The 27,385-nt window shown below is 42.5% G+C and overlaps 1 protein-coding gene across 1 annotated transcript; it reads left to right on the top strand.

Annotated features, from left to right (window-relative positions):
* The first annotated feature begins 7,210 nt into the window (after positions 1-7,210).
* LYPLA1 (lysophospholipase 1) lies at positions 7,211-26,700 on the top strand. The gene is made up of 9 exons (XM_061171284.1): positions 7,211-7,378; positions 8,169-8,200; positions 14,430-14,495; positions 16,331-16,378; positions 18,188-18,258; positions 20,640-20,713; positions 22,838-22,939; positions 24,279-24,455; positions 26,072-26,700. Exons 1-9 carry the CDS (start codon positions 7,310-7,312, stop codon positions 26,123-26,125), a joined length of 693 nt encoding a protein of 230 aa, XP_061027267.1. The 5' UTR covers positions 7,211-7,309; the 3' UTR covers positions 26,126-26,700.
* Positions 26,701-27,385: the final 685 nt, after the last annotated feature.

Genomic DNA, 27,385 nt, shown 5'->3' with positions numbered 1-27,385 from the left:
ATTGGGAGACAACAAATATTGAGACAGAGAAGAGAGCATGAAAAGGGTTGAAAATAAATGTCACCTTCAAAAAAATTACCTAGTGTTATCAAAGGTTGGTCCTGACTCAAAGGTCTTCATTCACACCTAGATAATTTTTGTTTTGATTTTATCATAGTACATAATGCATACATTTGTTATGAAAAAAATGCAGTTGTACAAAAGGGCGTACAGTGAGAAGCAGGAGTTCTTCATAGGCAATCACTTTTAACTTTCTGTTTTTATTTCTTCTGGTGATTGCCTCCATATTTACAAATTAAAATTTCCCTACACTAATTGTTTTGATCAACTTTTGACATTGTATATTCACTTGTCTTACGATAGCTGAAGATTTATATTAAACTACTTCCTTCTAGTATTTTCTTTTCTCTCATGGTAAACTGTGTGATTTAAATAATATAAGAACTTTAAATAATATAAGAACTATTTCTTGGATGTTCAAGTTTCAGAAGTATATGTGAGCTCCTCCCTCTAAGATGAAGATACTGACAAGCCTCACCTGTCACTCCTTTGCCCCTTCTCATTTCCAACTTCTGTTAGCTGTCTATTTACTAACAATTTACTGACAATTTAATCCATTGTCACGGATTATCAATATACCTGTACAGTTTCAATCATCATTTAGTGTAAATAAGAAGCTACAACAATTACTGTATTTGCTCTTTCTAGACCAGTTTTCAGTATTTCCCTCTTTCCTGGCCCCAGAGAACTGGCTTTCAGGTTGATAGGCTTTCTTTAAATTCATGACCATAAACCTCAAATTGGTCATCCTACCTCAGTGTTCTAGAAAACTTACTTTTTCACTCTCCATGATGACTATTTTGTATCTACTCTCCCTCTCTCTCTCTCTCTCTATGATTTTCCTTTATACTTTAGAAAAAGAAGTCATGAGATGGAGAATTTCTTCCACATCCCACCAGTAAATGTACAGTCCTTCCTAGAACAGCATTCATCCTCTATATCCTATTAAAGAGAAGGAAGTGGCTTTTCTCCTGCTAATGGTCAGTCTTTCCACCTGTGATCTGGACTCCTCCCACCTGCTTAAGAATTTTGTAGTTTTCATATCCCCTTTCTTTCCTACATTATCAATCTCTCCTTGTACTGCTAATCAGAATATAAAAACGTAAAATGGTGCAGCCTCTTTGGAAAACAGTATGGAGGTTCCTCAAAAAAGTAAAAATAGGGGACTTCCCTGGCAGTCCAGTGAGTTCAATCCCCGGTGGGGGAACTAAGATCCTGTGTGCCGCACAGTACAGCCAAAAAAATTTTTCTTAATTAAAAAAAATTTTTTTAGGTAAAAATAGAGCTACGTTATCCAGCAATCCCACTCCTGGGTATATATCCAAAAGAACTGAAATCAGTATCTCGAAGAGATATTTGCACTTCCATGTTTACTGCAGCATTATTCACAGTAGCCAAGACATGGAAACAACCCATGTGCATCGACAGACAAATGGATAAAGGAAATATGGGATAGACCTACAATTAAATATTATTCCAACTTAAAATTTAAGGAAATTGTACCATTTGTGACAACATGGATAGACCTGGAAGATGTTACGCTGAGTGAAATAAGTCAGAGAAGGACAAGTACTGCATGATTCCACCTGTATCATGTATCTAAAATAGTCAAACTCATATAAGTAGAAAATAAATTGGTGATTGCTAGGGATTAGGAGTGGGGTAAATGGAGAGTTGTTGGTGACTGGGTATAAAGTTCCAGGTATGCAGAATGAATACTATCTAGGGATCTATATGATCTAGGGATCTATAAGATCTAGAGATCTATAACATTACAACATTGTGCCTATAGTTAGCAATGTGGTGTGTGCTTAAAAACTTAAGAAGGTAAATCTTTTTTTAAAAATATTTATTTATTTATTTATTGGCTGCGTCAGGTCTTAGCTGTGGCATGTGGGATCTTTTGTTGTGGCACGCAGCCTCTCTAGTTGTGGCTCGTGGGCTCAGTAGTTGTGGCTCGCGGGCTCAGTAGTTGTGGCTCGCAGGCTTAGTTGCCTCGAGGCATGTGGGATCCTAGTTCCCCGACCAGGGATCAAACCTGCATCCCCTGCATTGGAAGGCGGCTTCTTAACCACTGGACCACCAGGGAAGTCCCAAGATGGTAAATTTTATGTTAAACGTTCTTATCACAAGAAAAAAAGCAAGGGGACACAAGAAATCTTTAAGAGGTGATGGAATGTTTATTACCATGATTGTGGTGATGGTATCAAAAGTGTAAGCATATGTCCAAACTCATCAAAATGTACACATTAAATATGTACATTTTGTGTATATTAATTACACCTCAATAAAGCTAAAAAGTAGAAATTATCTTCTAAAGTGAGTTCTTAGCAGCACTCAAAGCAGTTGGCCACCCCCACTTGAAATATTTTCCTTGTTCGATTTCTGGATAGCCCACATTTCTGGTTTCTTTCTTCCATCCTGGCTGACCTCTCTCACTTTTATTGTCTCCTCCTACACTACCTGACCTCTAAATGTTGAAATTTATTTTTTCTATGCAGATGTTCTCCCAAGGTGATCTTAAATGGTTTATAAATTCTCAGATTTATACCCGCATCCCAAATCAGAGCCAATTTGTATAGAGGGAAGACTGTGAAGACACGGGGAGAAGACAGTAATCTACAAGTCAAGGAGAGAGGCCTCAGAAGAAACCAGCCTTGCTGACACCTAGATCTTAGACATCTCACCTCCAGAATTGTGAACAAATTAATTTGTCTGTTAATCCACCCAGTCTGTGGTCCTTTGCTATGGTAGCCCTAGCAAACTAATAGAGATTTTGGTACCAGGAATTAGGACATTGCTCTAACAAACATCTAAAATTGTGGAAGTGACTTTAGAACTGGTTAGTGGGTAGAGGCTGGGAGAGTGTTGAGGGGCATGTTAGAAAAAGGAACGAAAAGAGAAGATTTGGAAATTTCTCAGCCTTTCTATGTTGCAAAAAATGAGAAAGAGTATTCTGGAGGGAACATCAAGGGTGTGACTGGACAATCATTCACTACAGGGGCACAACAGTAAGCTTGAACTGAAAGATGGAACAGTCAGAGAACTTAAATATAGATTGATAGAGGTTACACAATCTGAGGAACAGAGAAAAAGAATGAAGAAAACTGAGCAGGGCCTTACAGAATTGTGGGACACCATTAGGCATACCAGCATTTGTGTAATGGAAGTAACTGAAGGAAAGGAGGGAGAGGAGCAGAAAAATATTGACTGTATAGTGGTTGAAAGCTTCCCAAACACTGAGAAACATTACGTATCCAAGAAGCTCAATAAACTCTTAGCATGACTGAAAGGAGGTCTACACCCAGACACATCATGGTCAAATGCTGAAAGCTGATGGTATATGTCCAAAGGAATTGAAAGCAGGAAGTCAAACAGATATTTGTATGCCAATGTTCATTGAAGCATTGTTCACAAAAACCAAAAGGTGGAAACAACCCAAGTGTCCATCAACAGATGAATGGATAAACAAAAAGTAGTGTACACCTGCAAAGGTATTTTATTCAATCATAAAAGGGAATGAAGATATGATACATGCCACAACATGGATGAACCTTGAAAACATTATGCTAAATGAAATAAGTGAGATACAAAAGGACAAATATTGTATGAATCCACTTACATAAAATATCTGGAATAAGCAAATTCATAGAGACAGAAAGTAGATCAGACATTACAGAAGGTTAGGGAGAGGGTGGAATGGAGAGTGTTGCTTAATAGTTACAGAGTTTCTGTTTGGAGTGATGAAAAAGTTCTGGAAATAGTAGTGAAGACTGCATGACATTTTAAATGCAACTAATGCTACTGAATTGTACACTTTAAAATGGCAAAAATGGCAAATTTTATGTTAAATACATTTCACTACAATTACAAAATTAATAATGTAATGTACCAAAAATCATTGAATTGTACACTTTAATGGATGAATTATATGATTTGTAAATTATATCTCAATAAAGCTGTCAAAGTAAAAGGATGGAAAAAGATAAACAGCAACAATAAGAGAGCTGGAGCAGCTATGCTAATATCCGAAAAAATAGATTTTAAGACAAAAATTGTTAACAGGAAGCAAAAACTGACAGAATCTAAAGAAGACAATAGACAATTCAACAATAAGAGTTGGGGACTTGAATTCCCCTCATTCAATAATTGACAGAATAAATAGGCAGAAGACTGATGAGGTTATAGAACATTTGAACAACATTAAAAACTAGCTGGACATAATAGACATCTATCAAACACTCTACCCAACAACAGCAGAATACATATTCTTCTCAAATGCACATGGAACAGTCTCCAAAATAGACCATATGCTGTGACATAAAACTTGTCTCAATAGAACTAAAAATTTGAAGTCATACGAAGTATGTTTTCTGACCACAGTGGAACTTGTGAAAGAAATTTGGGAAATACACAGATACATGGAAATTATTTTCAAGTATATAATTGCCTAAAAATCCTAAGGAATCTACCAAAAAAAAAAAAAAAGCTACTAAAACTTAAGTGAGTATAGCAAGATTTCAGATACAAGGCCAGTATGCAAAAATTAAATTCCTGTATCTAGCAATAAATAATTAAATTGAAATTTGAAATACCATTTACAATTGCATAAAATATGGACTTTCTAGGCATAAATTTGACAAAAGGTATTCCGGCCTATACAATGAAAAGTATAAAACATTACTAACAGAGGGCTTCCCTGGTGGCACAGAGGTTAAGAACACCTGCCAATGCAGGGGATACAGGTTCGGGCCCTGGTCTGGGAAGATGCCACATGCCGTGGAGCAACTAAGCCCGTGCACCACAACTACTGATCCTGCACTCTAGAGCCCGTGAGCCACAACTACTGAGCCCGCGAGCCACAACTACTGAAGCCCACGTGCCTAGAGCCCCTGCTCTGCAACAAGAGAAGCCACTGCAATGAGAAGCCCACGAACCACAACGAAGAGTAGCCCCCGCTTGCCACAACTAGAGAAAGCCCACGCACAGCAATGAAGACCCAACGCAGCCATAAGTAAATAAATAAAAATTTATAAAAACAAGGAAACACTTTAAAAATAAATAAATAAAACATTACTGACAGAAATCCAAGATAACCTAAAAATACATACTAGTTCTTGGCTCAGAAGACTCAGTTGTCAGATTTCCTCACATTGCTCTGTAGCTTCATGAGAATCTCAATGAAAATCCCAATAGCCTTTTTATTTTGGAGAAATCAGCACCAACTTAACATTTCTGAGAGCCCACAAAATTCTCAGCACTCAGATCCAGGATAAGAATGATTGGGGAAAAAATAAAAGAGAGTATGAATAAGACCCCCAAACTTCAAGCATTCTGGCTATCATATAATTAAAATGGAGATTTTGTTTTTGTTTTTTTTTTTAAATTAATTAATTTATTTATTTTTGGCTGTGTTGGGTCTTCGTTTCTGTGCGAGGGCTTTCTCTAGTTGTGGCGAGCGGGGGCCACTCTTCATCGCGGTGCGCGGGCCTCTCACTATCGCGGCCTCTCTTGTTGCGGAGCACAGGCTCCAGACGCGCAGGCTCAGCAGCTGTGGCTCACGGGCCCAGTCGCTCCGCGGCATGTGGGATCCTCCCAGACCAGGGCTCGAACCCGTGTCCCCTGCATTGGCAGGCAGATTCCCAACCACTGCGCCACCAGGGAAGCCCCTGTTGTTTTGTTTTTGTTTTTAAGATCTTTGTTCACTAGCTTCCCCTTCCCTTACCCTGGACTCCCTAAGGATTGTTAAAAGACAAAACTCAACAGAGTAAATAAAAAAATCTAATTGGCTTTATGCAACGATTCATGAATGGGGCAGCACCCCATCCAGCAAGTAGAGAGGAGCTCCGGGGAGCCGCACGAACAGAAGACTTTTAAAGGCAGAAAGAGGGTGGCAACGAGGAAAGAGCAGATTACTTCATTTTTCTTTGGGGGATGGAAGGGGTCTAGACAGGCTGATTAACTCACGAGCGCCGACTAGGAAATTCCAGACTGACTTTAAGATTACATTCTGCCAGAGATTGAAACTGGAATAAGTTTAGGTAGTAAGTTTCAGTTTGGGGATGATGTGGGCTTAGCACAAGTGACTCCATTTTGGGCCTGTTATCTTCCTTTTAACAGATTGTATATGTCCTCTAAGTTTCTCCACTAGATTGTGACAACTAAAAACTGTCGTTTGCCACCTGGTTCTACAAGGATGAAGTCAGTAGCCACTGCAGTCGCTGACCTTCAACACCTCCAGAAAGGAGTTCAGGGCTGAGATCAGGATGAGGTACCCTGTGCTCTGGGGAAAACTGGCAGAACGGGACTTCAGATAATTAGATACTTCCAGGTGAAAATTTTTATGAACCCAAACTCTTGCATCTTCCCACATTCAGAAAAGCACTAAAACCATTAAATCTCTTCTGACTAGCAGCAACCTTCTAGGGAGACGCGTGCTTGACTGCATGCACACTTGGACCAAAATCATCTACCCACCGACCTCGCCCCCCGCCCCACCTTTTCAAAGCACGTCCTCAACGCTGAGAGGAGGTGTCCCAGGGCATAGCCCTCAGTGAGTCCCCAAACAAAACGGAACCACAGCTCTCACGGTGTGGGTTTTCTCCAGTGGTCAACTGTAACCCTCCGAAGGTCAGGGCATTTTGCCTTTAGGTGTGTCCATCTCCGCCCCTCCCAGATCCTACCAGGTATTTGATGGGCATCGGGCCACCGCTGTAGAATGGGGTCATGTGTTCTGGGGCCCAAATCAGTAGGACCTCCAGAGCCACCAATCAGCAAATTGTGGAAACTCGGTGACAACTGAGTGCTTCCCTCTCCAGTTGCAGTTTAAAGGAGGCGAGGCGCGGGCCCCCAAACTACACACCTGTGCCCCCCCAATAGAAATACCGCAGAAGCTGCCCTCCAGGTCCAGTCCTTCCCGACCTTTGCAAGTGAGTGGGGTCGGGAGTGACCGCGCGGCCCCGCCCCCCAGGCCGGCCGCCCGCACGGAGCACGCGCGGCCCGCGGGCCGGAGGTCAGCTCGGGCCGCCCTCTGCCGCGGCCAACGCGGCGTCGGGCGGCCGGGTACTGTGACGCGCGGGGCGACCGGCGGGGCGGGGCGGGGGACGGTGCGGCGCGGCGCGGCGCGGGCGCGCACGCGCCTGAGCGCGCGCCCGTGGGCGGGCAGAACTCGGCGCTCGCACCGCCTTGGGCCGCGGCCCGGCGCCCGCTCCGCCTTCCGCTTCCGACGCGCGGTCGGTGGAGCCGGTGTATGTGCGGCAATAACATGTCGGCCCCGCTGCCCGCCATCGTGCCCGCCGTCCGGAAGGCCACCGCCGTGGTGAGTGCGGCGCTGGGGGCCTCGCGAGGGGTCGCGTCGCGGGCTGGTGGGCGGCGGGCCGGGGCTGGGACGGGGCGTGCGGGCCGGGGGGTTCGGGCGGGGTGGTGGGCGCCGCCCGGCCGGGCTGTGTGCGGGGGGCGCGGGGTCGCGGCGGGCGGGCGGGCGGCCCCGAGGCCCAGCGCCTCCGGCCCCGCATCCCCCAGACCCTGCGCGCGGATCCGCCCCGGGACCCCGGAGGCACCCGCTTGAGCTGACGGCGCCCCAACTCCAGGTGTCTCTGGAGCACGTTGCTGCCTTGTCTGTGCATGAAGGAGATGCCTTGATTGTGTCACCTTGCACGCCTGTCTTCAGTTAAGGAAGTTTGAAGACTTAGTGTCCTTTTCGATCAGAGGTGCTGTTCCTTAGGAAACTTGTGCGTGAGAATCTCAAACTTACTTTTAGCCGCCGGAAGCTCCCTTTTGGGATGGAGAAATTCTACTGTACGCGTGAGAACTTTCATGGTTTGACCTGAAAGAGACAAAACGATTTTTCTTGGAATGTGATCATTTGCCTAGAAGCCTGTCTAACTGGGACCTCTTTAAGTGCTAAAACCCCACGTTAATTATCTTAGGAGCTGCCCGGAGAGACGTTAAGTGCTTTTGCCCCTTAGCGAGGTCTGTAGAGATTGAGTAACTTGCTGGAGGTAGTGTTCTGTGATTCCGGCCTCCACCTTAACTGGGGCTCTGGCGTGTGTAACACTCCGCTGGGTTTATTTAGGCTTTGCTTACTCATTGTTCCTCTTCCGTTCTAGGTGATTTTCCTTCATGGATTGGGAGACACAGGGTAGGTACCATTGTTAGTACCCTAATGAAACGGGTCATGCAACTCTACACGAGCAAAGAATTCTAGGATTGTATAAAAATAGATTGATAGTCATCTTTCGTACAGTCCAGTCATGAGATAGAATCCTTTCTTTTTTTTGAAAACCCCCAGAATTTTCCCCTCATCCTCTTATTTTGTCATTCTTCACCTCCTGTGTCTGGAACATATTAAAACTGCAAACTCCTCCTTGAGTTGCCGTGGGTAGTGGATACCAGCGATGGGAGGTATGTTTGTAGAGATGCAAGTGAGAGCTTTCCAGAGGAGGTAAAATTTCAGGGCAGATTGAGGAGAACTAGTTGATTTTGATAGGTGAGATAATAGCAATGTGAACATTCTGAATGAGAGCTCCGATGTTCCCTTAAAAGAAAAAAATCAGTTGAAGGGCAGGGGATGCAGCTCAAAGATTTGTTTGGAGGCTTATCAAACACATTCTGTTGTGCTAACTGTAGCCACATGGTTTATCTTTCACTCAGTCTCATTCTATATTGAGAGCTTTTTAAAATTTAAATCAGTGGTTATCTGTTTGAAACTTCGATCAAATTGTTGTTATAACATTGTTGCAAAATTGAAGAATTGGAGGAAAAGTGAAGATAAATAAATTTTGATAAGATAGCCAAGAAACTATTAAATCTTTGCAAGGAGGCACTGGGCCAGATTAATTCTTAAAAGTGATTCCTAATATCCTTTTATGCCTCCCAAGTAGAGGTACATGACACATGCCTTGTATGGAGTTATGGGAAAGGTTATAGGACTGTTTCTGGCCATCAGGTAGTCCTATGAAAAGGACAGACTTACTTTACTATTTATTTATTTATTTTACTGAACAGAGGTTTTAGAGGAGCTCTGTTCTATCACCAAACCCTTCTTGATGCTGAGACCCAGGGAGGATCTTGCTCACCTGTAACTTTCCCAATAAAGAGCTTCAAGGTCTGAAGAATCAGTCCAGGGGGTAAAAGCTTCAGTTGTAGAAAGATTCTCTGTGGACCCAGTTTAGCCAGATTCTTTAGACCAAAGTTAAGAGTGAAAGTGATGAAAAAAATGAACAATGTGAGATTAAAAACACCAAGAGCAGCCATGACATCTTGATTAAGAATTAAGTTTATATAAAGAATTAGAGGTCTCCAGTTCTGACAGTATTTACTTTGGGGGATGGCACCAAAGAAAGCTGACGCTAGATTGCTTCCATGAGCACATGACGAAATTCAGAACCAGCCGATGTGACATAGTGGCAATTCAATGTTTGAGATACTTTTTGGAGAACTAAAGTTCTTTTGTCAGGTTAACGTAGAGGGTGATGGGGATTAAGCAACTCAGCTATGAAAATGGTCCGCTTTGCCTTTCTTGGTTAAGGTTCTTTTTTGCAGGACCAGCCAAGGTGTGCTGTCTGGTAACTTGGGTCTTGCAGTCTGTGTTCTCATGAAAAGTCTCTGATGGCCAAATAAGATTGGGAGACCTTGTATAATTCTATATTTTCTCAATTCTAATATGTCATTTCCCCCACATTTTTATGTTACTGAGATGGGTATTCATCTTACAACACGTGTGGTTATTGTGGTGGTGATTTTTTTTTTTTTTTTTTTTATAAAAGGCTTTTTTTCAGTGGTGCCACTTAGATTATATCTTAGTGTCTAGGAAATATGATATGGCATATTCTCCTCTAGAAGATTTACTGGGTATACACTAGCATGTTTAAAGCTCTGAAAAGTTCTGCAGGAAACACATCTGACCACAAAATTGTTTCTATGCATAACATGTATAATAAAACGTTAGTTCAAACTATATTGCATAAGATCAGTTTTCCTTCCAAAATAAAAACAGCTTGTCTTACGGTTATGAAAATGTTACATTTGTCTTGTAAAAAAAATTCAAGTGCAAATATGCTTGAGAAGAGGGTGAAAAACAGTTGAACAACCCAGAGATATATATTTATTTTTGATAGCGTTTTAAAACTGTTTTATTTTGAAATGCTTTCAAATTTATAGAAGAGTTGCAAGAATAAAACAGATTCCTCAAAACCTTCTAGACTCAGATTCACTGATCTCTATCGAATATGTTACCGTGTTTGCCAAAACTTGGGAGAGTAAATTGCCGACGCCATGATTCTTTATTTCCAGACTTCAACATGTCTCTCCTAAGAACAAGCAGAGTCTCTTACGTAACCACAGAAAATTACCAAATTCAGGAGATTCAGCGCCGTTTAACATTGTTATCCGGTCTAGTCTGTCACCTAACAGACCTTGGCAGCCGCCCCAGTCGCGTCCTTTGCAGTAGTCCTGTCCGCCGGCGCTTCCATCCCAGCCGCGCTGCCCTGAGCTGCTGCAGCTCTTCAGCCACTTTTAATCTGGAACATTCCCTCGGCTCTTCTTTGGTGTTCGCGACATGGACGTTTCTGCAGGGATCAGGCTGGTCCCTCCATTTAGGTTTGTTTGACATTTCCTCACGATGACGTTCAGCTTGTGCATTTTTGGTACGAACACTATGTACATGGTACGGCCTGTTCATTGCATCACGGCAGGAGGCAGGTGGGGCCGTCCGTCCCATTACTGATGCCAACCTGGAGCATGCAATAAAGGTGGTCTCTTTCTTCCTCTGGGTCTCTCTATGGCACCTGTTCTCCCTGTGTAGGTAGAGTGAGTCGTGGGGAGATGCGAATCGTACATCAGACTTTCACCTGGTATTTTTAGCGTCTGTGGATGATTCTTGCTGGAGTAGGTTGTACTGTGATGTGATTTTCTAATTCTGCCACTCCTTTGATGTCTGTTAGCTTGCCCCTCCCCACTTGTGTAGTGTGGACTCGTAGATTTACTTTGTGGGTTACATTCCCTCGTTGTTGTTATGTAAAATTTTTAACTACTTCTTTTAAAATAACTTCAAATTTACATGAAAGTTGCAGAAATAGTATTTAGAGGTCCTTCTACCTGTCACTCAGATTACGCAGTTGTTAACATTTCTTACACACTTGAGAATAAGTTGCAGACTTGTTGCCTCATGACTCCATAGAGCTTCAGTGTGTATTTTGTAAGTACAAGGACATGGCCACTTAGCCATGGTGTAACCATCAGTCAGGCCGTTAACATTGATCTGAAGCTACCATCACATCCATCAGCCCCACTTGGCGTTTCCCTGGGTTGACCCAGTGGTGTCCTTAACAGGTCCAGGATCTCAAGTTAGATTGAGCTGTCACGTCTCCTGAGGCTCCTTCAGTCCTAAGCAGTCCATTTTCTTGTCTTCGGTGACCTTGACACTTTTCCCCTATGGGCCAGTTCCTAGGTAGGATGTCCCTCAGTTTGGGTTTATGTGACATCTCCCTTTTGGCAGGGACACCGCAGAGGTTGCTGTGGTGGTCCTGGGACCACACTGTGTTGATTTTTGTGCCTTTGCTGATGATACTATGTTTCATTATCTGGTTAAGGTAGTGTCTGCCAGGTTTCTCCACAGTAAAATTAATAAATATAATTGCACTTAAAAAGTGTTTTGTGGGGAGATACTTTGATTTTATGAAAATATCTGTTTCTCACCAATTTTTCACCTGTGGATTTAGCACCCATTAACGATTGATGTCTGGATCTATTGTGATGGTTGCCAAATAATGATCTTTTAAAAAATTCCTTCATTTGGTATTTATTCGTTGGCAGTCTACAGTATTATTTTCAATCCTCTCCTTATTTGACCTCTCAGTAAGATCTGACCCACTTAACCACTTCTGCCTTTGAAACTTTGTTTTGTAAACTCTTACAATCTCAGCCTAGAAAAATCTCACACAGGTGGGCAATACAGACCAGCGACGCCTGGAATATATGGAGGGGAGGGAGGGGTTTCCATGAAGAGGGCCCGGCTTTCTCCTTCCCTGCTCCCCTTCGTCAGAGCTGTGCTTTCCGGTGTCACAGTCAGCTGTGAGGGGAGGGGGTGTTTCCGTGCGTGAAACATGACTATGGGTGGGGCACCTGGGGGGAGGCAGGTTCCGACCTGCACTGCTGGCCCAGAACTGCCAGAGCCCAAGCCAGCTTTCCGCGGAATTACGAATACGGGAAGGGGGATGACTAGGAAAAACCCTGTGGTGTTGGGCTGGAATCGAGAGACTAGTGTAATCTCAGACTTTTTAACAAGTTCCCAGACGGTACCACATTTTTGAAAACGACTGGACTGAATGAACTGTTTGAGGCCACACTTCTAGATACAGACAGAGTTGGGGCTAGAACCCAAGATTCCTACTCGTTTATTATTTACTAAAGTAAATTCCTTTGTCGCTTGAGCTTTTGGCTTCACGTCTAAAAAACCATTGCCAAGTCCAAGGTCACAAAGATTTTCACATGTTTTCTTCTAGGAGTTTTATAGTTTGATCTCCTACGTTTAGGTCTTTGCTATATTTTGAGTTAATTTTTGTACATGGTGTGAGGTAGGAGTCTAACTTCATCCTGTTGCATGTGGGTTTCCACTTATTCCAGTTACTTTTGTTGAAAAGACTGTTCCTTCCCCATTGATTTGTTTTGGCACCCTGTTCAGAAATAAACTGACCATAAATGTGAGTGTTTATTTCTGTATTCTCAAATCTATTTCATTGATTTGTATGTCTTTTCAGTGTCACAATCTTTATTACCGTTGCTTTGTAGTAACTTGAAATTGGGAAGTGTGAGTCCTCCAACAACATTTTTTTTTCAAGATCGGCTATTCTGGCTCTCTTGAGTGTCCAAATGAATTTTAGACTTAGCTTGTCAGTTTCTGCAAAGCCAGCTGTGATTCTCGTAGAGATCGCATTGACTGTGGATCCTTTTGGGGAGCACTTCCATCTTAAGAATATTAAGTCTTCCAGAATGTGGGATGTCCATTATATAGATCTTCTTTCATTTCTTTCAACATGTTTTGTACTTTTCACACTAAAGTCTCACATACACACACACACACACACACACACACACACACACACACGAACCCACATGGAAACACACATATGCACATGCGTGCACCCATATATAACTTCTAGAATAGTGCCTGGCTCAGTGTCAGTGTTACATAAGTGTTAATGTTCATAATGTTATTAATTTTTCTGTATTTCCTTAACACTTTGGGGGAAGGTGGATTAAAATAGAGAAGTAGTTAATAGAAAAGCATTTAACATTTATTTCAAAACTATTTAATCTAAAAAGGTCTTAAGTTACCTTTATTTTACCCTCTAATAGAGGTAATATGTGGAAAGTATCAGGTGTAATGTCAAGTGTAAAGACGCAGGGAGCTGTATGTATGTATAGTATGATCCCATTCTTGTAAAATCTGTATCTATTTCTCAAGTGATATGCATGGAAAAAATCGGAAGGAAATACGTAGAAAGTTTAACTGTTTTTTTCTGGCCAGAAGGATTTTGATGACGTCTCATATTCTGTTTTGAACATATATATGTACATATATGCATAAGGAGAGAATGTTAATTAAAGTTATTTTTTCAACTTCTTTTTCTTTTTTTTTTTTTGGCTGTGTTGGGTCTTCATTGCTGTGCGCAGGCTTTCTCTAGTTGGGGCGAGCGGGGGCTACTCTTCGTTGCAGTGCACGGGCTTCTCATTGCGGTGGCTTCTCTTGCTGCAGAGCACGGGCTCTAGGCACGCGGGCTTCAGTAGTTGCAGCACGTGGGCTCAGTAGTTGTGGCTCGCGGGCTCTAGAATGCAGGCTCAGTAGTTGTGGCGCACGGGCTTAGTTGCTCCGCGGCATGTGGGATCTTCCTGGACCAGAGCTCGAACCCGTGTCCCCTGCATTGGCAGGCAGATTCTTAACCACTGTGCCACCAGGGAAGTTCCATAAGGTTGTTATTTTTAATGGTGCAGTAAGCATGGAGAAATATCAGACAGCTGCTTTACTTGACTCTGAGGATTTTTTCTTCATATAAAATGAATTATATCATCTGTCTTGCCTACTTTGTTAGGCACATTGTTGGGAGGTTATAAAGAGATTAAAAAAATGTATTTTATAAATTATAAAGCCCAGTGAAGTATATGAAAGAGAAAACACTGCTCTTCAGGAATCATGAGAGATCATTTTTATCCGCAGGTAAAGCTGAAATCATAAGCTTTGGGTTGTTTCTAGGTTGGTAGTGGTCTTTTAAGGGGTTGAAATTTATCCTCACAGATTTACTCTTCTGTTATTAACTTACTGGAATTTAAAGCAGTATCTAATGGCGTTATTCATATGGTTTCTCCACCAGGCATGGGTGGGCAGAAGCCTTTGCAGGTATCAGAAGCGCCCACATCAAATACATCTGCCCGCACGCGTAAGTATTTTCAGTTTTCAGGCTTGGGATTCAGAGTCTGGAGAGGAACAATCGTGATAGCTTTACTTTTCCAGCAAAGCATTTGAATATAATTAATTTTTATCTTTTAAATGTTCAGCTTCAAGATAAAGATTAGTAAGTTCTGTAAAACTAAAATGTGTCCTGGTTATGTTGAATTTTTTTCTTATCTTTCGTGTTGAGAAATTTAAAATAATGCTCTCTTGGAGATCAGTTGAACTCACAGCCAGAAGAATTTTTGTAGACATACAAGCGCCTGTTAAGTTCTCAGGACATCCACGAGCTGTCTCTGAAGGGGATTTACCTATCAGGTTGGGGAGAAATCTCTACTACCTTGAAAACACGCCTAAATTTGATCAGTTAGAGACAATGTGATGCAGCATGGAAAGAACACAGACTTTGGAGACTGTTAGGTTTGGTTTTGAATTCTGAAAACATTTGTGGGTGTCAGAAAGAAACTAGTAAGTTTTGAGCAAACTCAGAAAACCACTAAGATGAACAAGTCTTAGGTCAAAGTGTGCTGAGAAGCAGTAGCCATGGAGAAACAGGTGGGGTGAGATACATGCTGATAGGTTAGTAATTCATCCTCGGAAGTGGTCGTAGCAGCAGAGTCGATAAATGTGAAAGAGGAAAAATATGAGATTACGTAAGAAAACATTCCCTCCTCTTTTTATCCTAAAAGGGTTGCTGTGTCCTTATTAATCTGACTCATGCCAGAGACAGAATTCTTCTTTTTTTTTTGTCTTTATTGGAGTATATTGCTTTACAATGGTGTGTTAGTTTAGTTTCTGCTTTATAACAAGTGAATCAGCTATACGTATACATATATCCCCATATCCCCTCCCTCTTGCATCTCCCTCCCACCCTCCCTATCCCACCCCTCTAGGTGGTCACAAAGCACCTAGCTGATCTCCCTGTGCTATGCGGCTGCTTCCCACTAGCTATCTATTTAACATTTGGTAGTGTATATGTGTCCATGCCACTCTCTCACTTTGTCCCAATTTACCCTTCCCCTACCCCGTGTCCTCAAGTCTGTTCTCTATGTCTGCAAGACAGAATTCTTGATGGTGTTGGAATTTCTGTACACTGTTATTGGCTCCAAGATTGAATTTAGTTTAAGGCTATTTCCCAACCTAGGGAAGTTTATGTTCTCATGGAAATTTTACTAAGATTTTGTGACCTCTAAGGTAGACTTGTTTCATGAGTCAGGAGGATGGTGGTGAGATGTAGTTAGAGTGTATTTGTTTTTCTTTCCTTTTGTACCTAGCTGCATTCAGGTTGTCCAGCAAGTTTTTCATCACAGAATTGAGTTGGGTAAAATGGACACTTAGGCAAGACTTATATTTCCCTTATTTATTTAGAGGTCTCTTAAACAAGCAGGTACATAGCTAAGAACTAGAAAATAAGCAAAAATGTAATTTGAGCCTATGGGAATTGATGCCACTGTTTCTGTGCAGTAAGTTGCTTGTATCCTTAGCCCCTTAGTCAGAGTCTCAGAAATTTCCATCTGTCTTGGTTACTGTTTTCCTTCTCGTGTCTGGTTTGAAAGTATCAAGTAAAGATGTTGAAGAAGGGAGATGTGGTTTATTCGCCAAGCTTAGTCCACTCCAGCTGCGGCTCTGTCTTGAGAACCATCTGGAGGGCGTGGAGAACAGGACTGTGCAGGTGTGCGTGCAGTGAGGCAGCTCGTCTGTTCAAATTGTAGCGTTCAGTTTTGTGAGAGCCTCGAGTAATCATCTTCAGTTGATGGAATTTATCAGGTTTTGTACTTCGGTATATTATGCTTATTTTTCCTTTTCTTTTTCTTCCCCATGTAGACCGGTTATGCCTGTAACATTAAATATGAACATGGCCATGCCTTCTTGGTAAGTAAGACTTCACTTACTCGTAAGAACTTTTTACTTATACTTTTTTTTTTTTAATCAGAAGTGCTTTTGCATATAGCAATTTTTAATTAATTATTTTTAAGTTGCAAAGTTACATATGTAACCTTTATTCGACTATTTCAGGTTTTATATGTTAGATTTGGGGTAAACTTAAGGAGCTGCACCAACAGGTAGAGAAACAGGAGAGAATGGGTGGAGAGAAATACTGTAGAGAACATCTCTTACTGCTTGATAAACCTTTGTTGATTTCAGTAACCAAATGTGTGGACGCCCCCGCGTGGCATCCACTCTGGTGAAGCCGCGGCCTCTCCACCTCCCACCTTCTTGCCTTCCTGGAGAGCTGGCCAGTTTTTAAGGAAAGCATTTCCTGTTGAGCCCTCTCAAGACATTCATGATGTCAGGCATTCCCTGTGTGCTTTACAGTCGGTTCTTTGTTCTCTGAGCCACTTCCAGACCACGCTTTCTTCCTGCTGCTCTGAGACTCTGCCATCAGGTCTGTTCAAAACTGATGACTTTGACAGCTGATTCCTATTTTCCTTTCCCCTCTAGCTCCTGCCACCGTCTTACCTTTCGGGTGACTAGGGGATCCAATGTCAATGACCCATTCACAGCCTTGACCGGCTTGTCACTTCCTGGACTCTCCTCTTCCTGCTGACGTTTTCCTCTCTCAGCTTCAGGCACCCACAGCATCCCCTGGGCTTTGTCGTCTGGAACTGTTCCATCTCTGAAGGCACTTACTTCAGACCTGATTGTCGAGCGTAGTTGTTCCTCCTGTGAGTTTGCTCCCCCGTCTCTGCACTGCCTGTTGAGGCCTCGTGGGGACTCCAGCCTGCCGCCACCTTGTCCTCTGCTTGTTCCCACTCACCTCTAACCCACCCTGCACCTTCGTTTTTATCTACTGGACATTCCTTGGCAACTTTTACAGGTTCCTGCCCACCTTGACCTTTGATTCTTCCACCTTCCCTCTCTGGCAAAATTCCTATCCAGAAGCAAAATTTCTACCTCACGTTGCTCGAGACCATAGCGGAAGCACCCAGCGGGTAGCGAGGTAGTCGGGGCCAAAGGAGGGCCGCCCAGCCTCTGGTCTGAGGTCGCTGCAGTGCGTGGTGACAGGTTTTGCAGAATGTGGATGGAGGTGGTCTGTGTGCAGGAGGTGTGGGCCGCGCGTGCGCGGGTGCCGTGGTGAAGTAGCTCTTTCCAGACGGCTGACTGACGATGCACTAGGAGGGAGGCGAGGGGCTGGGGTTTATTCCAAAGATCTTAGGGCTGTGGTTTGAGACTCCTGTGTGGGTGTCAGGTTGGACTAGGTCATTCTTCAGGTGTTTCTACCTTAAAATTATGTGGTACTGTGACTTTTTAATAGAATCTGTATCTAGTTGGTGTGAAGGGAACTTACAGGATGTCACATTCACTCATTTAAGTTGACCGTTTGGCCTCCAGAGACAGTTTTTTTTTGTTTTTTGTTTTTAATATTTATTTATTTATTTTGGCTGTGCCAGGTCTTAGTTGTGGCATGTGGAATCTTTTAGTTGTGGCATGCAGACTTCTTAGTTGCGGCATGTGGGATCTAGTTCCCCGGCCAGGGATCGAACCCAGGCCCCCTGCATTGGGAGCGCGGAGTCTTACCCACTCGACCACCAGGGAAGTCCCCAGAGACAGTTTAATTTGAGTTTAATGTTCTAGAGAATATCTTTGGCTAGCCTTTTTTCTCTAAAATTACCATCTTCTTATCAAGAGTAGATATTCTTAGAATTGAATGATCCTTTTAGAATTTTGTCTTATTTCCAGGTTTGACATTATTGGGCTTTCACCAGATTCACAGGAAGATGAAACTGGAATTAAACAGGCAGCAGAAAGTGGTAAGTAAGAAAAGTTTTATAGTAGATTCAATCGTGGTAGTGTTGTTGATGAAATACTACATAGCTATCTAAACTCAGGTGGTGCTGTCCTTCCTTTCTGATGGCTCACTGTCTTGTTTGACTCGTTAATTATGGTCCGTGAAGGTGAGGTGGATGGGGAGGAACGGCATTTATCAGACTTGAGTGCTGTCGGATGCATCGTTTTGCTTTGATTGACGTAGGCAAATGGAGAAAATCGCAGCATGTTTGATGGCTGTGGCCAGTTATTGTCATTAAAGAGATTTGAAATAAGGACAAAGATAAGGCTACACATGATGTCATGATATATAATGAAAATTGTGGTAATGGTTAGTTTTAGTGAGGGGCCCCTGCTCGAACACTGCTGGACCTGCCAGGCGATTCCTGTAAATCATCTCACTGGGCACTCCTGTAACGGTATTAGCTCTGCTTTACAGGGTCTCCAGTCACGTCCTCGCTTATGAACATGGTAACCCCGCTTACTTGTGGGGTGAAAGCATAAAGAACACTGACTTATCGGGAGAAGTCTGGTTTTAGCCCATGCACAGGAGTACGTGTGTCTGACACGTATGTACTGACACATTGACAAGCAGACAGCGCCGTGGCCAGGCCGGCCTCCCTCATGACCTGGGTGGTGACGCAGTGGCCTCGATGCGACAGGCCTGGCTGTGAGGCGTTCGTTACAGACGCGAGGTGATAGGTACCCAGGGAACCCTGCACGGTCTTCCTATTTTTACATTTGTTGGAAATTTTCAAAAATCGTTTAAAAACCAAAAACGGTAGGTAGGTTCCTTTTTAAAAATCTTTTTATTTTTTAGAAGAACTCTGAACTTTAAAACAGGGAAGATGCATTCAGAACATATTGGATATTAAGGAATGTCAAACCAAGGACACTGACTTTCAGGATCATCAAAAAGTAGATCAAAGCTAGACTCCTAGAGCTAGGATTTTGTCAAAATATAATAGGTGGTAGAGCTCGTGTCGGGTCTGGGGGTGAGTTGTCAGACCCTGAGAACATAGGGAGGGTGGGCCTTGTGGCGCGGATGGCCAGGCCCAGTGGGTTGCAGGGTGAAAGTCCCGTCCCCCGGTAGGGTTGGCCCGTGGCATTCTTTGTGTCTGACGTGATGTGTGATTGGAGAGAATCGGGTTGAGACCCAGAGTTAGGAATGAGGGGTGTCTCCATTTGGGGCCGGGAAGATGTGCCCATGAACAAAGAAGAAAGGGCTTGGGGTGCGTCCAGGGCCTGGAATCAGGACCGGTCACTCCACAGCTGACTGCGGTCACCATACGTGGTTTAACTTTATCTCAGCGCTTGGTGTAACCAGAGGAGTGAAGCCGTGTGAAACGGAGGGAAAGTGGCCCCAGCTCCCTGCCCCTCCCCAGCGCAGGGCTGCTGCTGCCCACGCTGCATCTCCTATCCCACCGGGCCCTGCGGTTCCCCCTCAGTAAAGCCTCAGGCTTCTCAGCGAGGCTTTCACCTCTTTACCCCTCTCCTCTCCTCTCCTCTCCTCTAGCCCATTTTCCCCGCGCTCACCAGGGTACCCCTTGCTTTTCCGGCGATTCTCACTAAGAACTAAATTTATACAGAACAAAAAAAACATTTAATTTGGGCTTTGGGGTTTTTGCAGTGTTCTAATAAAAGCAGGTTTCAGGTTTTTGGTAAAAAGGAAATATAAAGTTGGAAAGTTTCATCTTAAGAAGATGAAACTTACACATATGTCAAAAATGAGAGGAGATAAATTTGTAAAAAGTGCAGTTATCCCCAAAACATAGTATTATAAAGAAAAAGGAAATTCTAGGAGTTAATCAAGTAATACAGTTAATGATGTGTGTCAGAGTATTTTGCAGAAACAAAAGAATTCATTTGATTTTTCTCCCGCATTGTTTACTGGCTATAGGGAAAAGTATACTGTATCTTTTCTTTTTTTTTTTTTAATAACATAGTGAACTGTTTAAACAACGTCAGGCACAAACCATGTAAACTACTTAACTACCTACGATTTAAAAATAACAGCTTTTAGGTACAAATGCCTGTGGTTCATTGAAGAGAGAGAACTGTAAAATGTGTATGAGCAGAATGGACCATGGATAAAGGACTATCCATATCCATCTGTTGATGAGAGAAAAAACTTGTTTACAGATTATGCAACAAATAGTTGAACAGTTTAAGTAACAGCTGCAAAATCTGAGGTTTTGAAAATCCATTCTAGTTTTGTATTTTAATAGAGTGCTCCAAGTTTTTCACTTGTTTCGACCTTTAATATACTTTGTGCTTTTCTGTTATTAATTTTTTTCCTATTTAAATTATATCAATGGGCTTAACTTTGAAAGTATTGGTGATTTAACTTTTATGTTATTTTTAGTAAAAGCTTTGATAGACCAAGAGGTGAAGAATGGCATTCCTTCTAACAGAATTATTTTGGGAGGATTTTCTCAGGTAAGATAAAAGTTTGGGTGATATGTCAGCGTCATCAGTATATTTATCTAGAAGTCTGTAGTTTCAATCGTTTTTCTATGGAGGAGTCCTGTTTTTAGAAGATGTTATAGAATCTGATATATTACTTACTGTTAATGCTGATTAAGTTTGAATGGACCAGAAATAATGATTGATTAATTAGACAGTACGTCATGCTCTTTTCCTTTTTTAGTTTTGTCTCTTCAGTGATAGCCTTCACCCTATAGATGATGTCTTGAAAGTCAATTTATTAAGGAAACTGATTGGAACCTGGAATGTATTTTTCTAAAATAACTAGTACACATGCAGTTAGGTCTGAGTTAACACTCTGTACCTCTCTGAACAAAACTCTGCCTAAACGCAGGTGTAAGTCCCCTTCCCAGGAGAAGACAAGCAATGGAATAATAAGGTCGAAGACAGGAGAATTCCTTCCCTCTGTTTGTCACAGATTCCCAGTGGTCGAGCCCTGCAGACTTGCCTGTAATCCCGGTGGGGTGAGATCGGGGTAGGGACTCCCACAAAGCGACCCCAGTGCAGGGGCTGCGCCGGCCGCTTCCTGACCTCCACTGCATCTGTCCTGGTCCCTGGGTCGGGGGTGCTTCAGCCTCACCCCGTGTTCAGGGATCCCTCAGTGGTTCCCGTTCTTGAGTAGATGGTGGTCGTCCTTGGGAGGGGAGCAAAGTCAGTCTTGGTAACACCACTCTGTCCTCTTCCTTCTTCTTGTTGTGTAAGATAAGTTTTAGATAAAAGTATATGATGTTTATTTTCGGCATCTTTCTTCTCTTTCTGTACTTTTTCTCCTGCCTTCTATACTTTTTCTACAGTTACATCATACTGAGTTTACATCTTAATTTCAGCTCATCACCTGTTTGCCATGTCACTCACCCCAAACTGCCCTAGCTGCCAGTCTGTAAATCCTCTGGGTCAACAATTTAGTGTCCAGACTGCCTGAATTAGGGCAGTGTCAGAATTATGGAGTCATTTAGAAGTTAGAATTCAGTAGAAACACAGGTCGTTGATATAATACAGTAAAAAGAAGTGTTATTGATTTGGTATGTGTCGAAACTCACAGGTAATGTACATTGTACTACACACTGTGACGTAAATATGGGTACAAAAATGAATGCTTCATTCAGACAGGAGTCTGTCTATGAGATTCGTTGATTGTAGTTTGCAGAAACCAACTCCTAACACCTTAGGCAAGAAAGAGTAAGTTACGAGTCTGGGGTCACATCCCAGAGGCCACGGATGAGAATGAAGCAAGGCCCCAGGAGGCACCAGGACTCGGGAAGCCATCGGGGCTGTCTCTCACCTGTTTCTCTGCCCGTTGGCTTCACTCACCTGTCTGTCTGCAGCTGGCCGTCTGCTGCCTGTGGCTTTTCCCGTTCTTGAGTTTACATGTTACATTTCCAGCCACACAAAGAGAGACTGACGGTCTCTGAATTTCAGTTTTAAAATCTCTCGGATGAGAAAGAATCTCAGGTCCTCTCGTGGCCCCCGTGAGCCGTGGGCACGGGTCAGAGGGCACGCAGGCCCCAGGATACGGGTGTTGTGAGCCGGCGGCCAGTGCTCCAGAGGTGTCCACCGCGGGGTCCTTCTCGTGAGTTCTTGTTTTGGAAAGTAATACCAGTTTAAGACCAGATTAGATTAGATTCGATTTTCTACCTACAACTTTGCCGAGGAGGAGATAGTTACTCTAGGGGACTTCCCTTGTGGTCCACTGCTTAAGACTCCGTGCTCCCACTGCAGGGGGTGTGGGTTGGATCCCTGGTTGGGGAACTAAGATCCCACATGATGCACGGTGCAGCCAAAACAAAGAAAATGGTAACTATAAGTTCGGAACGTCCCTACAGCATTGTCAGGGCATCAGCGGGCTCTGCCGTTGGCTGGTTGGGCGGTCGCTGTGGTCTCACGACGGTCTTCAGTGTGGAGAGTCAGGTCCTTGCGGACACGGCGGGGTGTGCATGTATTTCTACCAGTTTGCCTATTGTATTGGGCGTCAACCACCCACTTTGATTTTTTTATGAACGGTGTTGATAACAAGAATCACTCCCGTTGCTGCCGGCAGAAGTTGTGTCCCACTGACTTTCCCTGTTGTCTTTCCAGGGAGGAGCTTTATCTCTGTACACGGCACTGACCACACAGCAGAAGCTGGCCGGCGTCACCGCTCTCAGCTGCTGGCTGCCCCTGCGGGCTTCCTTTCCACAGGTGCCTGGCCCACGCCTGCGGCGCGGCAGCACTGAGCTGAGGGATGGCAGATGATGTTGAGGGCACCGTCACGTTATGATTATTAATAAACTTAATTTTTTAAAGCAGTTTCAGGTTCACAACAAATTGAGCGGCAAGTACAGAAGTTGTCCATATACCCGCGTCCCCGTACACGCACAGCTCCCCATCAGCATCCCACAGCACAGGACACATTTGTTATAACCAGTGAACCTAGGTGACACGTGAGTGTCACTCAAAGCCCGTAGTCTACATCAGTCATCCTTTTTTAAAAAGAATTGCCTTAGACTTTTGTGATGTACTATTGCTAGGCTTTATCTGTATACTACACTGTCTTTACCGTGGGTTGCATGGAATAGAATAAGAAATGAGTCCAAAAAAAAAAAATAAAATAAAAGAGTCCTTAAAAAAAGAAAGGAAGAAAGGGAGGGAGAGGGAAGGAGGAAGGAAGTCCTTATTGTCATAAATTCTATATTTGAAGTCTTTGGTCCATTTTAAGATATATATCAAAATTAGGGCTATTTTTTACACATAGAAATGATGTTTTTGAATGCTCCGTATGTTCATTGCTTGGTAGCAGAATTTTAGTGTAGAATATAATTTCTAAATACTCAACAGTATAAAGCAATATATAGTACACATGGGGGATATGGACGTTATTTTATTTTCAAATTCATCCTTAAACCTAGGGGGTTTTTTCTTTTATCACTATATAGTAACCCTTTGGTGTCTTGCACATAGTAAGTGCTGTTTATTAACTTTCTTATTCAAATCAAATAAGAGGGACTTCCCTGGTGGCGCAGTGGTTAAGAATCCACCTGCCAATGCAGGGGACATGGGTTCAGTCCCTGGTCCAGGAAGACCCCACGTGCCGCGGAGCAGCTAAGCCCGTGCGCTCGCTGCAACTAGAGAAAGCCCGCATGCAGCAGCGAAGACCCAACGTGGACAAAAATTAAAATTAATTAATTAATTAATTAATTAATTAAATACACATTCTTAAAAAAAATTAAAAAATCAAATAAGAGCTGCAAAGAACATGACTCAGCTAAAACATACTTCTTGTGTCCAGCCACCCGAACATATGATTAGGATACAATGTGTTTCAGGAACTGATTCATTAGGAAAACATACAGTACAAGGCAGGGTAATCATATGTCCTATAAAAGTTTAAATAAAGAGATGGGGGGGTATAAGGATGGGAGGAATTTTATTTCTGTGGCCAAATATAACCTATAACGTGAGTAAGCACGTGTTGTATGTGCCTAGCGTAATGCTCCACACACCTGAATAAATAATCCTGGTCCTGTTCTGTTTTTTGCAGGGTCCTATCAGTGGCGTGAATAGGGACATTTCTATTCTTCAGTGCCATGGAGATTTGGATCCTTTAGTTCCCCTAATGTTTGGTTCTCTTACTGCTGAAAGGCTAAAGACATTGGTAAATCCAACCAATGTAACCTTCAAAACCTATGGAGGCATGATGCACAGTTCATGTCAACAGGTAAGTGTTTGGAAGCAGTGATTATAGAGACACGTCTGCAACTGTTTGCATGTGATATTTTTAAGATAAATAACATTTGACTGCTTGGGGATTTAAAGAAGTTAATTAATGAATTCACATTGAACCATAGGTTAGTAGGACTTAGATCAAAGTTTATGCAACTTAATTCAACAGACATTCACTAATTTCTTATTACATGTAAACACTGTAAATAATTCAAGGACAAATAAAAAACATTTCTTTGTTAAAATCTAAAGTAGATTACTTAAAGTGAAAATTTTTAATAGGGAGAAGGATATATATCCAAGTAACTATATAGAAAGCAGAATGTGATATGTGTTATATTAGAAGTTTTTTAAAAGTACTCTGAAAAACTGAGACGGGTGATCGTAAGAATGAGGGTTGTCAGGATAGGTTTGGAGGCTTGAAAAGGACTAGAATAAAAATCAATTGCTAAGCACTGAGACAGTCCAAGTTAACATTTTTTGCAACTGTCAGCTGGCGAAATCATTTGCTTCGGGACAGAGAAGGCAGGTAGTAATATGACTTATCCAGAAAGACGGGGAACCTGGGATTCTAGGTGTTACTGAGAACATAGTTGAGCCCCTGATGACGCGTTGAATCTGGAAAGGGCGACACGCCGGGTACCAGGAGGGAGAGGCTGAGGGTCCAGAGCAGTGATTTTCAAAGCACACCCGGCGCCCCCGGAGCTTAACAAACACACAGATGCCAGGACTCCAGACTCGGTCCCTCTGAGTCAGCACATTGAGGCTTCAGGAGCAAACGCAGGTGGCTGTGTGTGTGTGGATGAGACTCTGTTCACTACACTGGAGAACACTGGACGGATGATTCGGGGCAGGAAGGGACAGGAGGTGGGGCTGGAGGAGGTGGTGTCGCAGGAGACCCTGGGGACCGCACAGCGGGTGAGACAGGCCACCGCCGTGCCGTGCCTTCTTTCCCGCGTGAGGAAGTGATGCGGGTGAAGGTTCTCTGCATGCTCATGTGTGGGTCTGGGAGGCTCAGCTGTGAAATTCTAGGGGTGGCAGCAGGAAATGTGTTTGAGGGAAGTGAGAAAGCTGGGCCAGACGTGGGAGGTGTCGAGCAGTTTCCTCTGTGATGGATTCACCTCTGCGTCTCTCCAGGACTGCCTTGGGGACCTGCTCCCCTCAGCCTCAGCTGGCTGGTTGTGTGCGAATCCTTTTGAAAGGCACAAAGCATTTGGTGCTGTTGATTTAGCATTTCATTCTAATGAGGGAGCGTTAGAAGCTGGGCGCGGACACTTGGTTGATGGCAGGTGTGTACGTGCCAAGTCTTCTCTGTGTAGTTACTGTCACTTTTAGACCCCCTTCCTCTCCCCCCGCCACCCCCAGTGTTTTATTTTGTACAAGCAGTGCAAATGCAGACCATTTTCATAGGACTTCATAATACGTGAGAGTGATCATTGAATTACAATAATAATCATCGTAGGAAATGTTTTCTAATTTCTATCGGCGCCTCATTTCTCTTTCACCACTTTTTATGTAATTGTAGTAAAAATGTGGTTTTAGTTGTATTTAGTGGGGATTTAATTTCTGATTTGTGTAACTGCATATTAATAATCTCTTTATTCCAAACAGGAAATGATGGATATCAAGCAGTTCATTGATAAACTCCTACCTCCCATTGATTGACGTCACTAAGAGGCCTTGTGGAGAAGTGCACACCAGCATCATCGTCGTAGAGTATAAAGTTTTTTCTGTGCCCGATCTTGAAACCTCTGATGTTTGCAGTGTTAAAGTGTTTTGCAAATACACACCAATGACACAGACTAAATAAATCTCCTCATGGGAAATTTATGATCTTTTAAGTTTCTATGTATGTATTTGTATAACATGATCCAGAATATATTCGTATTAAAATAGGTGAAGCAGCTAGCTTCTTTCTCTCATATGTAATTCAGCAAAATAATAAAATACTGCAACCAGATTTTTTATTACATCACTTGAAAATTATTAGGATGCTTAATGAAAACTTGTTCAGGTATAAATGAGCAGTTAAGACATAAAAAGTCTATGCATGCTGTGACTTAGACTCTGGACTTATTCCCAAATTACTTAGTCACCATGCAGTATCTGTATTTTTATATATGTGTTCATATGTACTTAATGATTATAATACATAATAAGAATGAGGTGTTATTACATTATTCCTAATAATAGGGATAATGCTTCTAAGTGTCAATAAAGAGAAATATTGCTGTCTTCAATTAATGGCCCTTTTATTTTGGGGACCAGATTTTTCTTTCCTGAATATAATTTCTATTTAATACTCTTTTTTCCTCTCTAGAAAAGAAATGTGTTCCTTCTTCTTTTTTATCCTTCATAACAGACCAAATATTGCCTACTTGCCATAGACATCTGCTGTCAATACGTGCTGTAATTTGACATTCTTAATCACAGACATGACGGCACTGAAAATGTATTTATACTTGTAGAAAGAAGCCAGACATCCCTTCAAAGTTTCTACACTACTTCTTAAACTGGACCTTTGTCTGCAGTTTAGGCCTGCAGAGTTACTCGAATCTTTAGTCCAGGTAACGAGAATAATTCTGTGGTTGTATATTTCTGTAATTAACTGAAAGAATAATTAGGTCATATTCTAGTATGTTCTGAAATATTTAAGACTGATCTTACAAACTGTAATTTCTAAGATGATTTGTTCTAAGATGATTCTCCTCATAGCATAGAGTTTTAGTTTACTTATTTTGCACGTTTGAAACCGACTGCTGTAGGAAATGAACAATCCATTTGAAAAATTTGCTTTACTTTTATCTGCCAGTGGACTTAATTGAAATTTTCACTGTAGTCAGAGAGGATCTTTTTAAGTTAGTTTCTGTGCAAACATAAAAGTAGCAATTATTTGATTTTAAATAGATTTTTCAGATTATTGGT

Source organism: Eubalaena glacialis, chromosome 17, assembly GCF_028564815.1.
Source record: "Eubalaena glacialis isolate mEubGla1 chromosome 17, mEubGla1.1.hap2.+ XY, whole genome shotgun sequence".
NCBI lineage: Eukaryota > Metazoa > Chordata > Mammalia > Artiodactyla > Balaenidae > Eubalaena > Eubalaena glacialis.
The sequence above is the reverse complement of the archived record's forward strand: the minus strand, read 5'-3'. Positions and strand labels throughout refer to the sequence as shown.